Source organism: Pseudophryne corroboree, chromosome 2 (genome assembly GCF_028390025.1).
Source record: "Pseudophryne corroboree isolate aPseCor3 chromosome 2, aPseCor3.hap2, whole genome shotgun sequence".
NCBI classification, from domain to species: domain Eukaryota; kingdom Metazoa; phylum Chordata; class Amphibia; order Anura; family Myobatrachidae; genus Pseudophryne; species Pseudophryne corroboree.
Window position 1 is genome coordinate 846,300,179 of NC_086445.1, and position 17,313 is coordinate 846,317,491.

The 17,313-nt window shown below is 37.2% G+C and overlaps 1 protein-coding gene across 2 annotated transcripts in view; it reads left to right on the forward strand.

Annotated features, from left to right (window-relative positions):
- The first annotated feature begins 1,828 nt into the window (after positions 1-1,828).
- GLRA2 (glycine receptor alpha 2) overlaps positions 1,829-17,313 on the forward strand; it is a 377,430-nt gene continuing 361,945 nt past the window's right edge. The window contains exons 1-2 of one of the 2 annotated variants that reach the window (XM_063955778.1): positions 1,829-2,555; positions 4,759-4,892. In XM_063955778.1, coding sequence (XP_063811848.1) covers positions 2,488-2,555; positions 4,759-4,892 — 202 coding nt within the window. In that variant the 5' untranslated portion in view covers positions 1,829-2,487. Of the gene's footprint in view, positions 2,556-4,758; positions 4,893-17,313 lie in introns of those variants that run through there. The other variant, XM_063955780.1, reaches the window with a different exon arrangement.

The window sequence follows — 17,313 nt, forward strand, 5'->3', positions numbered from 1 at the left end:
AAAATGTCTCTTATTTATTGTCTTACTGTACATCTCACAAAGTGGACCTTTTATTCTACAATTCATATAGCAAACAATATAATTATTATATACCTCATACTTGTTATCATTAAACCATGTAAAGTTGGGTAGTCCCATCCCATTAGGGCCTGATGTACTAAGCCTTAACAAGTGATAAAGTGGAGAGTTATAAAGTACCAGCCATCAGAAAGGAGCTGGCTGGTGGGTATTTTATCACTCTCCATTATATTACTTTTCAAGGCTTAGTACGTCTGGCCCTAAGTGTATACATATAACATGAATGGGGATGCAAGGTATCACATGCAAGGTATCATGCAAGGTATCACATGCAATTAATCATTCACAATTTCTCAAGTAATTTTCAAAAATATATAACAATTACAAATTTTAAGGCCCATCGGAAATTTCAGTGTATTATAGAGTAGTGTAATCTCACCAAGGTGGAGATGTATCAAACCTTCTGTCACTCTATAGACGGTGATAGAACATTTGATAAATCTGCCCCCAAGGGTGGAATTTATCAAACATGATCAAGAGCAGGTGCAGCCCAGAGCAACCAATCACATTCTAGTTGTCATTTTCTAGAATGTACAAGATAAATGATAGCCAGAATCTGATAGGTTGCTATGGGCATCAACTTCACTTTTTCATTTCAAAAGGTTTGATATATCTCCCCCAAAGAACAGGGTAATTTCAGTGAGTTCAACTCTCTATTCTTCATTTGAGCTCTTCATGGCCTCTTTGGTGACAGCAGCTGCCACCACAACTTCTGCTAACCTGGGGAACAGGTGTCCTGGCTCTGTGTCCAGCAATAAGCATGATGCTTTGAGTTGATAGAAAACCACAATAGCACCAATACAATACAAAAGCAAAAAGCCTTCTCCAGGACCAGAAGGCAGCTGTGTTATTATTTCTACAAAACTAGTACATCTTTCACATTTCCACCTCCTATTGCCTCTCCCCATTCCAGCCATTCCCCACCACCGGTAGCTGCACAGAAATGCTGCCTTATTATTGGTGCCCGGTGATGATTCTGCCGTACAGTAGCCACACACACGTTCCCAACCAACCTTACTGTATGTAGCAAGTGTCTCCTATGTCTCTACGATTGTAAGCTTAGCAGAGGCATCTATACCTTTTTTTTCACGGCACTGTATGTCAGTTGTTTGTATTATGATCATTTTAGTGTGCAGCAGTGTAATATCTCCGTGCTTAAAAAGAAAAGATAAAACTAATACAACAATATTACTAGTAGTTAAAGTTTTCTGCATATCCTCAGCCTTCTATTCAGTTCTACATTCAAAATGCTTCCCCATCATCCAATGAAAAACTGTATGGAAAGAGCAGTTTACCCATCTCTAAATGTACAGAAAAAACACTCACTACCAAGTATTAATTCATCCCTTTGGCATTTCTGTGATTAGTCCAATTTCCATTGTACAGATACTGCAAGTAGTGACCATCTCTCTCCCATTTCAGGCTCTAAGCTCTTACCTCTTTGACTTTTATTAACCAGTCTTGTTTTATTACTGCTTTGTTCCCAATTGTAAAAAGTGCCACGGAATATACTGGCCCCATATAAGCAAATGTTAATAAATAGATAATTCCTATGAATGATTCTTTCACAGATACTTTGCATTCACACATATACAGGATTGCCATCCAGTGCTTCCCGAGGAACAGGAAAATTGGACCTTCCCTCTTTGTTGTGAGGAATGCAGTCAGCATTCTGCTCCCACCCCCATCAGTCCCATAGTCCATAGTTGCTGCTGTACTAAAAGCTTCTGTTGATTCTCCCACACGCCCCCTCCTCCTCTTCTCCTACATCAGCCTCAGTGTCAGCAGCAGCAGCTCAGGGAGAGCTCAGACAGAGCTGGGCATAGGAGAACATCACCTTCCTATACTTAACATTCGCTCTCAGCTGCTGGAGCCAGTTAGTTTCAGTCTTACTAAAGAGGTTCCTATTACGCTGCCTAAAAGTTGGGGTGGGGGCTCTCCCCTCCCTGATCCCACTCATTATTTCCTCTTATGGATGCTACTGTCAATATCGGACTCTTGCTATCAGAGCTGGCGATGTAATTGCAACATACACATAGCAGCAGCCTTTGCAGCCAGGGAAAGAAGCCAATGCAGGAATCTCCCTTATCACTATGTTCATAAGGTGACATTTATCTATACGGAGAACCAGGAGAGGAGGGAGCATATATCCATCTTGTGTACTGTCACTGTTCCCAAATAATGAGCCTGGGCTTAACCTGACCATGTTTCCAGACAGGAGCTTGTTGTGTGCTTTCCCCTTATTCTGTAACAATGCTCATCTCTCCCATTTTCATCTCCAACGAAAACAAATTCTCCTCTGTTTGGTGTTCTAGACAATAGAAGCTCTCTTCCCTTCTCCCACCAAAGGCTTTTCTTTCCTGGGGTCATTTCTGGACTATTTTTTTACCTTAAAATAAAGCAGGAGGAATGAACCGACGGTTGGTTAACATTTTGACAGCCTTCCTCGCATTATTCTTTGAGACCCATAACTTCAGGTAGGCATAATAAATACTGATTTTCCTAATATTTACCATCACTGTGCTGATTTGGATAAACATGTGACACATATATGTTCATTGTTCATTTATTCTTATTTCCAGAAACTCATAGTATCTTTAATTCTATTTATTTTAATGCAGTGACTTACAATAGAATGCTGGTTTATGTTCTATAGAATACATCAAATCAAGTGCATGGTTCATATCAAAACCTTTCCTTCTTTATATCTGTGAAAAAATAATCTCCTCTGGACGAAGTTCCATTTGTGTATCCATAGAAATGATCTATTGCATTCTAGTGCTCTACATTTAATATAAACACTAATGGAGTCATAAGTTCCAAGCAGACTATATCATTGATATTCACAGCTGAATTAAATACATACAAGTTTTAAGGTTAAGGAGCTATCTAATAGGCATAATGAGATGTAGTATTGATTTTATTAATGGTTAAATGGGCACCATATATTGTGATATCCACCTTGTGTATTGAGATGCCCCTGTGGCTATATTAGATTAATAATAATGATTTTCTGATTGGCCTTTAATGCATTTTACATTTTTCATACATATGCAAAGTCTGCAAAGGTCATCAGATGACTGTGTTCTAAAGGCCGTGGGGCTAGTCTTACTGAAAATCACTTTAATGCAACATAGAGAGATAGTAAAGACAGTGGACTGATTCTCTGTATTAGTGATGCAAGCTCTGTTTTAGTTCATTGGCATCTATATGCCAGAGTGTCTCACATGGAAGTGGCATCATCAGCACAGGCAGGTAGAGGGCCAGGAATATCCTTAGTTAAATATATTCATCCATTCATACCTTTAAAGCTGCCAGCAGTCTTTCATGGCATGTCTGTAAATTTGACTGATGAGCTGACCTTTTAAATAGCTTGTGATTGGAAATAAAGTATTAGCTCATTTGGCTGGAAGTGTCAGACGATAACAGATCTGCCACTATACAAACTGTATGTCATCACTGTTTACAGTTTTAGCATTTTAGAACATCTGTGATTTTTCCTTATATTTTAACTGGCTTTTATATTGTAAAGGCCTTGAGTTAAAAGACACATTTTTTTGACAGATGTCTAGATGTATTTTTTTTTCAGAAACATTATAGAGTTTGTGATGGTATATAGGTCATCTGCATTACAGATCTTTGCATAAGCAGAATCCCCTGGATATATTGTAAAATACCATGTAAATACATCTATGCACTGTCTTAGCTGAACAAGAGTATTATTACTAAAGATGATTCGGTTTGTTTTAAATTGAATCAGCTCTAAAGTTATAAAATGTGCTATAAAATCTGGAACTTTAGGCAGACCAAAAAATTGGAGCTTTATTAGAGCAAGGTGAATATCTTCAAACATGTTCAGGCATTTATAACAAACTTATACATTTATTTCTTACAATTTATTTATATAGTGTTCACATACAGTACTCTGCCGGTCTTTATTCTTCTAATATATTTTTAATGGTTCTCCATGATAACAATCAGCTTCGAACTAGAACTATGAACTTGGATACAGTAATGTTCGTAGTCCAAATAAAGTTAAAAATACTATAATATATAGACATTAAGGATGGAACAGCTAATTTGTTGTTATTATTATTATTATTTTAATGTACTTTGTTTTAACTGCTACTGTAGCTGCAAACTTGAACCTTGAACTTGAATTGCAGCACAGCAATTGATACCAATGCAAAAACACAGTCGCTAAATGAACAAGTATGAAGCCCTAGGACTGGCAAAATTTGATTGAATTTCATACTGTTTCAAGTTATTTAAGTCTCTCTAGTGATACTATAATGAAGTTACCAAACATTCATTGTGTGTTTAACCAGAAAATCACTCTGCACAGAGAAAAATGACCATCAATATTTACATTTACAGCATCAACGTGTTGTCTTTCTTTTGGTGATATTATTTAGATATTTTATTGTTAAACCCTCAATTGCATAATATTTTCAATATAACATAATTATATAATTATGTCTATTTTTATAATGTGTCCCTTTTTGTGAAAGTCTGTTCGGGTGTGTGAAGTATGATGAAGCTGATGTAAGCAAAGGTGCTTTTCTTTATGCTAATTTTACTTACTATGCTTTAGCTGTTTGATAAGATGAAAAATAAGGATAAAGTTAAAAGTTACTATTAAGTATGGTAGCTAATGCTGGGCACTGGTGGTTTGTTTAGGACGGCTTACTGTAAAGAACATGACTCCAGGTCTGGAAAACCCCCTTCTCAGAGCATGTCTCCTTCTGATTTTTTGGACAAGTTAATGGGAAGGACGTCTGGATATGATGCACGAATTAGACCAAACTTTAAAGGTAAGCTAAATGTAGATGCTGAAAAAAACATTTTAAAGTGTCACCTACACACATGGTGCTATATTATTGGTTAAACCACTGTTCAATAGAAAGCAGCCTATTAATTCACTAGGATCTATTGACATTACTGAGGCACGAGGGAAAACATATCTGTCTTTTTGTAGATGCAGATATATATATTTTTTGATAACCTTTATGCATGCCTTTTTTTGCACTTTACTCAGCGTTATATTCCCATTAGTGCATAATTAAGTAACTTGTATTTATATATCATAATATAGTCAAAAGATCCACTTTATCATAATACTAAATATACAAACAAGTAATTGATGCCCCCAGCTTAAAACACTATTATTATACCATTATGAAGGTGACAAATAGTGGTATTAATACATTTTAGAATACATTTGCATTTTACAAAGCAATTTTCTTAGGATAATATTCTTTAATATTTTTGTAAATGAATGTTATAAAGATACTGTACATATTATATATGAAGAGTATGTATTGTTAATCCAAACTGTTTTTTAAAATAGAGTTTTCTTAGATGAGGGATTTGAAGACTTTTTAAAGTATTCAAAATCTAATTGCCGACCCTTTAAAACTGTTTTATTAAGAATTCGTAGAGCACTTGCTAACAACAAATTAAAAGCTAAATAGATAACAAAAAATGAATAATCAGTATCAGCAATATAGAGGACAGGGCGTCCCTGAACCTGGAGAAAAGGATTCCACAAATACGAGAGTGGCCCAAAACATTTGTATAGTTAAATCTGTTTTAGTAGACCCAGTAAAATATATCAATTGTACTTTTAGTGAGTCAAAAAAAAAGTCTTATTTCTTATTGACTGTCATTATACTTACTGATGGTTGGAATTTGAAATAGCTGCAGTATTTAAGACCATGGTGCTTCTAGCGTGAATATACTGTAACTCATAACAACCAATCAGATAATGACTTTTCATCAGTGTAGTTAGTGTAATGAAAGCTAGTTGGTTGGTATACTTTAAAGCATCAGTGCACTAAATTTACCAAAACTATTTAAATCCCTCATCTAAGAAAATTAAATATCTGTGCTATTCGCACAATGTTTTATCTGTATTTAGTAAAATATTTAGCAAATGGAATTAATGATCTGGCACAGTTTACAGTATTGGATATAGCAAATTGTTCAATTGTTTTTTGTCCTGAGTTTATCAAGCATTTATTTTAAAGTTCCCTCCCAGACCATTGTATCACCTTAACTCATGCCTGCTTAAAGATGCATTACTTCATTGAAATGTTCATCTTCTCGTGTATGTCTTCCAGCTTTCAATTCATCATGTGATAGACATTATCCCAATACATTCCATCCATCCATTACTTCAACTGGAATAACATTGATCATGAATAATGGATATCTGGTACAAACATTATTTTTTTTTAAGAAGAATTCCTCAGTGTCCCTTAGCAATTACCTGCAATTGTTAACATACAGTACAGTATGACTCTTGTAAGAGGACATCTGGCTCATTGTAAAATAACGTAATACCGGCCGCCAAGAGTGGAAGCAAGAGCTGCAGCAGTATTGACTGATTTGAAAGACTGTTACTTGGAAACAGATCCAGATTGTGTTTGGTACTTGACATAAGCATATTTGTTTCTAGATTATTACACATAAAAGATTCACAAGAGATCAAAAGATCTAAGAGCGATTTTCAAATGACTTAACTTTCAAAGGCTGATTCCGGAACTTGATATCGCTTTTTAGCAGCCTCTGCTTTCCATGAGGATTTTGAATCAGTTTTATTTGTATGCCTTTATAATGCTCATTTCAGTGATTAGAATAAAACATGTATCTGCACTGTATTACAATGCGTTGAGTATGTTTGTGTTTTACATTATAACAGCAGTTCCCAACTCTAGTCCACAGGCCTTCATAATAATCCAGGTTATGAATGTATGCATGCGGGAGCACATACTGTATGGTTGAATCAGAATGACTGAGGCACCAATTAATTCATCTGTACTCAAACATGAATATCCTTAGATTGAGAACTATTAGGTGCTTGAATATTTTCAAGAATTAATTTTGTCCTGATGGAATGTAGGAACTTGAAGAATAATTGTAGTAGGCGGCAAGAGCGAATGTACGAGGCACAGAAAAGGTTAAATCTGTAGGCCAAAGCCCCATTTTCTGCAATTCATTCCTTTTATGAAAGGGCATTACCAGATGGCTGTGCATTTTCCTGACAGGTAAAAATATGTTGATTTGCATATTCAACTAATCCCTTCCTGTTTTGTACTTCCTGTCAGCTGAGGCAGCCATTTGTACAGCAGGAGTGTAAGAGGGTGAATGTTGCACCTTTTCTTGAAGGAATTGGGAGAAAATGTCCAGATCTGTAGTTAGGGAATTCAGCACAGATGCACATTTTCTATTATTGTTAGATTCATTTAAATTAAGTATTTTTTAACAATGCAAAACCTAATCTACACCAGCATTTAAAGATGTTGAGAGACATTTATGAAAAGTAGTGTAGTGGGAGCAGCTGTGCTATGATGCCCATAGCTATCAATCAGATGTCTGCTCTCCTTTCTTAAACAGAACTATAAAAAGCCAGCTAGAATATTATTGGTTGCTATAAGAAACACCAGGGTTTTCCTGTGTACTGCTTTTAAAGCTGGATCTTAATGCTAACTTCTAGGATAATTCAGCAACCTTTCAAAATCAATGACTTATATCATGATAAAAATTTCTATTACACGGATGCATACAGAAGGCAGTACAGATGGTGCAATGGTTAGCATAACTGCCTCACAGCACTGAGGTCATTGGTTTGATACCCACCATGGCCCTGTATGGAGTTTGTATATTCTCCCCGTACTTGTGTGGGTTTCCACCAGGTGTTCCGGTTTCCACCCACAATCTGAAAATATACTGGTAGGTTAATTGGCTCCCAACAAAATTAACCCTAGCATGAGTGTGTGTGTGTGTGTGTGTGTGTGTGTGTGTGTGTGTGTGTGTGTACATGTGGATGGGAATATAGATTGTAAGCTCCACTGGGGCATGGACTGATGTGAATGGCCATATATTCTCTGTAAAGCACTGTGGAATATGTGTGCGCTATATAAATAACTGGTAATAATAATCATAATAATAATAATAATAATAATAATTCACTTGGTTCTTTTATACAACTCCTTTGAGGGGGGAAGGTCCAAGAGGCAGGTCAATGTGATGTGCGTCATTATGCATCCCCCTAATATGGCAAGGGGAAGTAAGTGGCAAGGCCTCATTAAGGGTTCCAGATGCCCTAGGCTAATACACATGTAGCACCCCTGTAATACTGCTAAACACAGAGCACCGTGCATATGCATGCTCAAGAAATTGTCATCCATACAGCATATGTACAGGTAACAAAGGGTATTTAACTGACATCTTTGATCCTGACATCTAATCATCTAAAGATGTTTGTGGAGTGTTAAGGAGACTTTTACTTCTGGGGAATGTGAGGAAGACTAAAGACAATCACATGAAGCTTTTCAGGCTGCCCAGATGGTGCTGTACCACAGTACACGTACATGAATTAATGGTATCAGCAGTAAGCTGCATGGTCACATCACCACAGCCATCTGGTAGTTATAACTTTCCCCTCCACACCATCATGGGATGACCAGATAATTTGCAAGCTTCTCTTGGTAATTAAGCTTTGCATCTACTGCCAGCATGGAATCACTTAGGACTTCATTTTATTCCCCGGATGCCACCTGCATGTTGTCCCCCCAACAAAGTCTGCAATCTAATCCGCTTTATGGTTACTCATGCAGTGGTGAGAGAGATATCAGTGAGTGCCGAGATCACCTGTTAGGAAGTCGTTAGTCTCCAGGACATTCCGGGAAAGAAGGTAGTATGCCGAAATCAGCATTAGACTTTACATTTAAATGTCAATTACAATATGCTCTCATAAATGAAAGTACAGTATATATACAGAGAGAGAGAGAGAAAGCTAAGTGTGTGGGAGTACCATCATATATTCTTGAATATACAGTATTGTTATTTGGATTATAAATTCCATGTATTGAATCAATGTAAAGAGTATTTGTTATTCATGCTGTATATAGTTACAGTGCATTATATGTAAAGAAGCTCATCTGTCGATAGGCTTTCCTTTAAAGCCATACTTTGTATTGATTATTTGTCACTGCTCCCACTTTTCCTCTTATCTCTTGGCACAAATTGTTGTATTTTGTAAGAATCATTGCTCTGCTCTGCCCAGTCACTATAAAAAGAGTTGTTCATCTTCCAGTATAATCAATAAGTAGATTGTACTACACCATAGATTTGTCTAGTTATTATAAATTATTATGTAACTCAATCTTAATACCTTTAAATGTGTTTATTTTTAGGTGGCCTTCTTCATTAGTTAAGTTGAAACATGATCCAGGGACAGCACTATGAAATACGGCATGGCTGTGTCTAGCAGTAAAAGATTTCTGAGCAATAGAAAAGACATTAGGACAGCCTGAGTTGCAAGAGAACAACAGCGCTGTATTTAAGACGGATGGCAATTGGGTATAGAGCAGGTCTGACCACAGATAATCTATAACATTTCAAAATAATTAACATAAGATGCCAAACCACTTATATTAACTGGAGACATAATAAGGCATATTTATAGAAGCTCATGCACATATAACTGTGCAAATGTACCATAACCCATAGCAATCAATCAGATACTGTTAGTGTATTTTCCTTTTATAACAGTTTAAAGTGTTAAACTAAACGTTTAGTTGGTATGAGTAATAGTAATATATGCGCTATCAACATTTCATCAGTATTTGTAATTGTAATTGTGTTGCAGTGTACAATTCCTTTGATTGGGCCTCTAGACAAAATCTATCTTTAAACCTAAAAACCTTTCCCCAAAGTAACAGATTAATGTCTTGTCCTGTCTGTTTCAATCTGACAACCTTGCTCTGTGTTGTTTGCATTCAGAATAGTCCAGGTAGTCCTGCCTGGAGAGATATTTATTGCATGTGATAGTTAATGTGATGATGACTACTGTAATGCTACAAGTTTGCCCAGGGCCAGATTAACAATGTTTTTTTTTTGGAGCAACAGCTCTAGGCCTTCACATAAAAATTGGTCCATCACCATGGCAGCATGATACTGACCAGCTGCCTGGCTGGGTTTATAGTTATGCAAAAATCCTTAATTTAAATTGGATTTTTTTTCTATCAAAATATTCTGCAATATTTCTATTTTTATATATTTAGGGAGACACTGGGGCTGAACGAGTACGGGGTGTACACGTGGCTCTGGCCACACTCACACAGCACTGATCACAGCTTATTTCCCTTTTTAGTTTAGGCCCCTGAGCATTTCCTGACCCATGCAAATGTGGCCCTTAATCTGTATATATATATATATATATATATATACATACACACTGTATGTATATATATATATATATATATATATCAGATATAGATAGAGGACAGCGCTGATTTGTTCTCTTAGGAGCAAAGGTGTATACAACAAATGAAGAAATACGCCACATAAACAAGTTATTAAAAGTTCAAATAACACTTAAATAAGTGTAAAGAATGTCACTAGGTGTTATGCACACCAGTGCCAGCAGGAATGTACTGGTGTCTGAACGGAGAGGGATGCAAAACAAATGAACTCACAGACAGACTGGGGAATATGACATTACATACACAGAAGGTGATAGGGTAACAAAATAAACACAAAGTGAACAGAGAAGCCCAAAGGCTAAGAAACTGGGTGTCTCCCTAGTATTAGGAATGCTCAGATGGAAAGAAGCGAGATGTTGTGATTTAATACGTAGAGAACCCGAAATGCTGTTGCTAAGGGCAACAGCAAAACCCTAAAGGGTTACCAACGGGTGTGGCAGTAAACTCCTTGGTCAGAGATGGAATAATAGACACAAGGAGAGTCTCCACAATCCTAGTCCTCACTTGCAGTGCACTGGTTCAGTTTACTGCCACTAAACTGACACCTGAACACCTTGCACAGTGAGAAAGGATTTTGACAGGCAAGTCTGAGAATACAGCCGCAAACTTGCTAGGTTCACAGAGTAGCAAAAGAACCCCAGCAGGTTAAACGACTGACTCCAGTCTTACTGCTAGGTCTGGATTGGCAGAGTGTAATACCAAATCCCAAGGCCTATTTGCAGTAAGCAACAAACAAATACAAAGTTTACACAGTACTAGCTAGCTTTCAGGAACTGACTAACCAACAAAGATTCAGCAGCATCTGCCTAACCTGAGAAGAGGGTTTATATAGCAGGTGCTGTCCACGCCCCACTCAGACCTCACAGACTGTGAGCACAAAAACCAGCACCGGATCCCCTGCCGTGCACAGAGCCTGTAACCACTGCACAACAAAAGACCCGAACCGGAGTATCAGCTACGCTCAGGTTACTCCGCTAGCACTTGTCTCCGGGTTGCCATGACGACGTGGCAGCACAGAGCAGGAGACCCTAACACTAGGTCCTTCTTTGCTTTTATAGAACCGCTGCTCCCCTTTTTTTTATCAGTCCGAATTCCAACAGATGTAGTAAATCTATTGAAAAAGCATATAAAGGGGGCGCTCCATAGTGCATAAATGTATTTAATAAAATGACATTCCTTAAAAAACATAAACGGTAAAATTGAACTCGTACCGACTGGCAACCAGTGTGGGCTGGTTACCACATGATTTCACACACAAATCCCCGGCACTACTGGAACCAAAGGCCGCCCGGCTGCAGTGGAGTCCTCACCCCGCCGTGTATCACTGCCGTTAGAGAGCCGCAGGTAGGATCACACCTGCCGTCGGCTTCAGGATTACCAGCTCCGGGGTGTACAAGCGTCAGTAAACGCCTTAACGCGTTTCGTCATCGACTTCGTCAGAAGGCTGGAGTAACTGACGCTACGATTCTCCTTTATAGGTTAAACAAATGAAGCTGTACACAATTTCACTAATGACTATGTTTTTAATATTTCTAGTATGTTCAAGGATGCGTATTTTAAGCATCCTTTTAGTTTTCCCTATATATTTAAATCCACAAGGGCAAATTAGCATATAGACTATGAACGTGGAGTTGCAATTAATGAAGCTTTTAACAGGGAAAGATTTTAAATTACTACTGTCTTGGAATGTAATTTTATTTTTATCTACCAGTTTACATACTTTACAGCCCCCGCAAGCATGACAACCCTTTAGGTCATCCAGGAAGTGTTTTTCCCTGGATTCTTTTACTGGTTCCAACCTGCTGCGAGAGACAAAGGACTTCATATTTTTGGCTTTCCTAAACACTACCCCAGGATATTTTGGAAGATGATTACCCAACACTGGGTCTAATTGCAAAATGTTCCAGTTCTTCTTTAGAACATTCTTAATGGCCCCCGCTTCCATATTATAATCTGTAACAAATGGACAATTTATTTCTTGCAACTCCTGACCTTCCCCAATTTTTCTATTTTCAAGTTTCTTATCCTTATATACAAGTAATTCCTGTCTTGATCTTTCTCTGGCCCGTTGTTTAGATTGCTCAATAAGATTTACTGGATACCCTCGTTCTAAGAACCTTTTAGTGTATATAGACGCCTGCTCATCATACTTCTCAGTACTGGCACAATTTCTTCTTAGCCTGGTATATTGCGAGAATGGAATATTTCTTTTCCAATTAGGCAGATGGCAGCTTCCAAATTCAAGGTAGCTGTTACAGTCCACCTTTTTAAAATGAGTATAGGTATTAATTTTTCCTAGCTCCAAGAATTCTGAACTATCAAGTACTAGGTCAAGGAATTCAATTTTATTTTTATTCTGTGTATAGGTGAATTTGAGATTATAATCATAAATATTGATGGTATGTATGAAGGTATCTAATAACTTTTCATCACCCTTCCAGACTATCAGGATATCATCAATAAATCTTTTGAACAGTATGATATTCTCAGTAAAGCCATCCAGGGATATATTTTCCCATTCACCCATGTAAAGATTTGCTAGACTCGGGGCACAAATCGTCCCCATCGCTGTCCCGCATGACTGGATGTACCAGTCATCCAAGAACAGGAAATAATTCCGTTTTAATACGAACTGTAGTGTAAACAGTCACATATAAAATCAACTAGGGGGGTATTAAGTTCAGGATCTTGTAAAAGAGTTTTTTTAAAACTATTAATTCCCTTTTGGTGCGGGATAGCTGTGTATAACGACTGTACATCAATAGTACACCATATATAGTCAGGTTTCCATTCCAGACTCTCCGTGATCTGTAAAACATGGGTGGAGTCTCGTATATAAGAATTCAGATGAGAAACATATTTTTTTATATAAATATCTACAAATTCTGAAACTCGGGAAGTCAGGGATCCAATGCCGGCTATAATAGGCCGGCCAGGCGGTCTTACCATATCCTTATGAAGTTTGGGTATATGATAAAATGTAGCAGTCTTTGGGAATTTATTTAGTAGATAATTATATTCCTCTTTAACTATACATTTATTAATTAACCCTTTATCAAGTATTTCTATAAGTTCTCCCACAAACTCAGTTGTGGGGTCACAAGTTAATTTAGTGTATGAGGCATGATCTCCCAATAACCGATGAGCTTCTTCTACATAATAAGACCGGTCTAAAATCACAATACCCCCTCCTTTGTCTGCACTCTTTATTACTATTTCGGCATTACTAGATAAGTCTTTTAGAGCTTTATACTCCACTTTAGTGAGATTGGATGCTGAGGGTGTATTATTTTTCTGTAGTTTTTCAATTTCTGTTTTTACTGTTTGTGCAAACATTTCTACATATGGGCCCTTAGATTCTAAGGGAAAAAAAGTTGACCTAGGTTTAAGCCCCGTGGAGTTTGTATTTGCTTCCCCATCTGACCAATTCCTCATAGGTGCATAATTTTTACGTAAATAGTGCCTTTTTAGTGTCAAATTTCTTATATATAAATTTAAGTCAATATACAATTGCGTTTTATTTATATGACAAGATGGAGCAAAGGAAAGTCCTTTTTTCAGGACCTCTTTTTCTGTATCATTTAGCTCAATTTTGGACAGATTATATAATCCACTCTCTAGATCTTTACCTGGACATTTCGTTTTTTGGGGTCTTTTGACTCCATATCCTGCTCCTCTCCTTCCCCTAGACGTCTTTTTTGAGGTATTGGGGTTTGATGCCCAGTGCCCTGATACCTGTCTGGTGTGTTCTTCCACCTCGGTGGTCGCTGGTATGTTTGAAAATCCAGACGATCATGTGTGTTACCTCCCCTCTGTGATTGTAATCGTTCATACCTATTCTTGTGGACAAATCCATTATGATGCTGATTGTCCCACTGATTATCTCGGGCACGTGTAAACTTTCCCCTATTAGAATAGCGCCGCTGTTTTGGTCTCACCTGCTGCCAACATCTTTCCTTCTGTGTACTGTGGGCTGATCTTTCATTAGCCATATTTCTAGACCAACTTTCAGAAATATTTCTCTTATCAAACCATTTATTTCTCGGTTTCTCACTTGTTCTATTCATAATACCATTTTTGGTGTTAGTCTGGTTTCTAACTATATGCCAGTTTCTAACCTGATCTTTCAAATAGTCATTCTTATCCCTGGAGAATTTTTTACTTTTAGTCTCCATGATTTTATCTTCTATATTATTGATTTTCTGATCAATATCAGCCTTATAGGTACTAATTTTCCCTACCAGTTCAGCATCTGTTTCTAACAGAATAAGTTCTTTTTCAATATCTTTGAGAACTTTATTTTTCTCCACAACCAATAATCTCATTAATTCAAATGAACAATCCTCCAAAATCCTATACCACGCTTTTAGAAATTTCTCATTATCATAGCCAGTGGTAGGATTTTTCATTAGACGAAGTCCCCGTGGTACACGTCCACATTTTATATATCCCTCAAGGCTCGTAACATCCCACCAGGTTTTTGTTTCCTTGATGAGCAGTTTCTCTAGCAGATGTATCTTGTCCTCAACCTCATTTGAGAATACATCATTATTGCAATTAGATGAATTGGTGTCAGCTTCACTATCATTAAAAATTCTCGAACAGCCCTGAGATCTTTTTGCTGTGTGTTCACTATTTCTAAACATGGTAATGCCTCTAAAACTATGTTAATAAAACACTTATTTTGTATATCAAACTCCAATAAATCGCAGCTAGAACTCTATTTGGAATTCATACAACAACATATAGCAGATATAGATAGAGGACAGCGCTGATTTGTTCTCTTAGGAGCAAAGGTGTATACAACAAATGAAGAAATACAACACATAAACAAGTTATTAAAAGTTCAAATAACACTTAAATAAGTGTAAAGAATGTCACTAGGTCCTTCTTTGCTTTTATAGAATCGCTGCTCCCCTTTTTTTTATCAGTCCGAATTCCAACGGATGTAGTAAATCTATAGAAAAAGCATATAAAGGGGGCGCTCCACAGTGCATAAATGTATTTAATAAAATGACATTCCTTAAAAAACATAAACGTTAAAATTGAACTCGTACCGACTGGCAACCAGTGTGGGCTGGTTACCACATGATTTCACACACAAATCCCCGGCACTACTGGAACCAAAGGCCGCCCGGCTGCAGTGGAGTCCTCACCCCACCGTGTATCACTGCCGTTAGAGAGCCGCAGGTAGGATCACACCTGCCGTCGGCTTCAGGATTACCAGCTCCGGGGTGTACAAGCGTCAGTAAACTCCGCCTTAACGCGTTTCGTCATCGACTTTGTCAGAAGGCTGGAGTACCTGATGCTACGATTCTCCTTTATAGGTTAAACAAATAAAGCTGTACACAATTTCACTAATGACTATGTTATTCTGAGTAGCGGTATCGGAAGCCATGGTCCGTACCAGTCATCATTGACTGGCATAAATTTCAACATTTAGCAGCAGTAATGCCCCAGGAAATTTTTGCTATGCATCCCAAGAAAGAACGGGACTTTTGTATATAGCACACCCATAGAATTATCATGATACCTGCTTCAAAGCCACCAATCAGTGTAACATACACCAACATACATGAATGCATGAAATACATCATATAAATACATGAGCCATAAAACATGCATAATCTATCAATGAATTCTTATATCAACATGTAATCAAAAGCGATCCTTTTGTTTCCAGAAATGGCCGTATTGCTAGAACCAATTACTCATGGGGTTTTAATATATAATGCTATAGCTAATTGAGGAATGGTGTTATTTCAAATCCCTCATTTAACCCTTTCGGTTTGAGAGTATTAAGCGTTAATATCCAGAATGTTTCTCGTCTCTCAAGCTCTTTTTCTCTGTTTCCCCCCATTTTATTGATCCCCACATGCTCTATCCCCTTGAATATTAATTTTGTTGGATCACTACAATGAAATTCCTGAAAATGCCGTGGGACACTATGATTACTCACTTTATTTTTAATATTTCTAGTATGTTCAAGGATGCGTATTTTAAGCATCCTTTTAGTTTTCCCTATATATTTAAATCCACAAGGGCAAGTTAGCATATAGACTATGAACGTGGAGTTGCAATTAATGAAGCTTTTAACAGGGAAAGATTTTAAATTACTACTGTCTTGGAATGTAATTTTATTTTTATCTACCAGTTTACATACTTTACAGCCCCCGCAAGCATGACAACCCTTTAGGTCATCCAGGAAGTGTTTTTCCCTGTATTCTTTTACTGGTTCCAACCTGCTGCAAGAGACAAAGGACTTCATATTTTTGCCTTTCCTAAACACTACCCCAGGATATTTTGGAAGATGATTACCCAACACTGGGTCTAATTGCAAAATTAATTCCCTGTTAAAAGCTTCATTAATTGCAACTCCACGTTCATAGTCTATATGCTAACTTGCCCTTGTGGATTTAAATATATAGGGAAAACTAAAAGGATGCTTAAAAAACGCATCCTTGAACATACTAGAAATATTAAAAATAAAGTGAGTAATCATAGTGTCCCACGGCATTTTCAGGAATTTCATTGTAGTGATCCAACAAAATTAATATTCAAGGGGATAGAGCATGTGGGGATCAATAAAATGGGGGGAAACAGAGAAAAAGAGCTTGAGAGACGAGAAACATTCTGGATATTAATGCTTAATACTCTCAAACCGAAAGGGTTAAATGAGGGATTTGAAATAACACCATTCCTCAATTAGCTATAGCATTATATATTCAAACCCCATGAGTAATTGGTTCTAGTAATACAGCCATTTCTGGAAACAAAAGGATCGCTTTTGATTACATGTTGATATAAGAATTCATTGATAGATTATGCATTCATGTATGTTGGTGTATGTTACACTGATTGGCGGCTTTGAAGCAGGTATCATGATAATTCTATGGGTGTGTTATATACAAAAGTCCCGTTCTTTCTTGGGATACATAGCAAAAATTTCCTGGGGCATTACAGC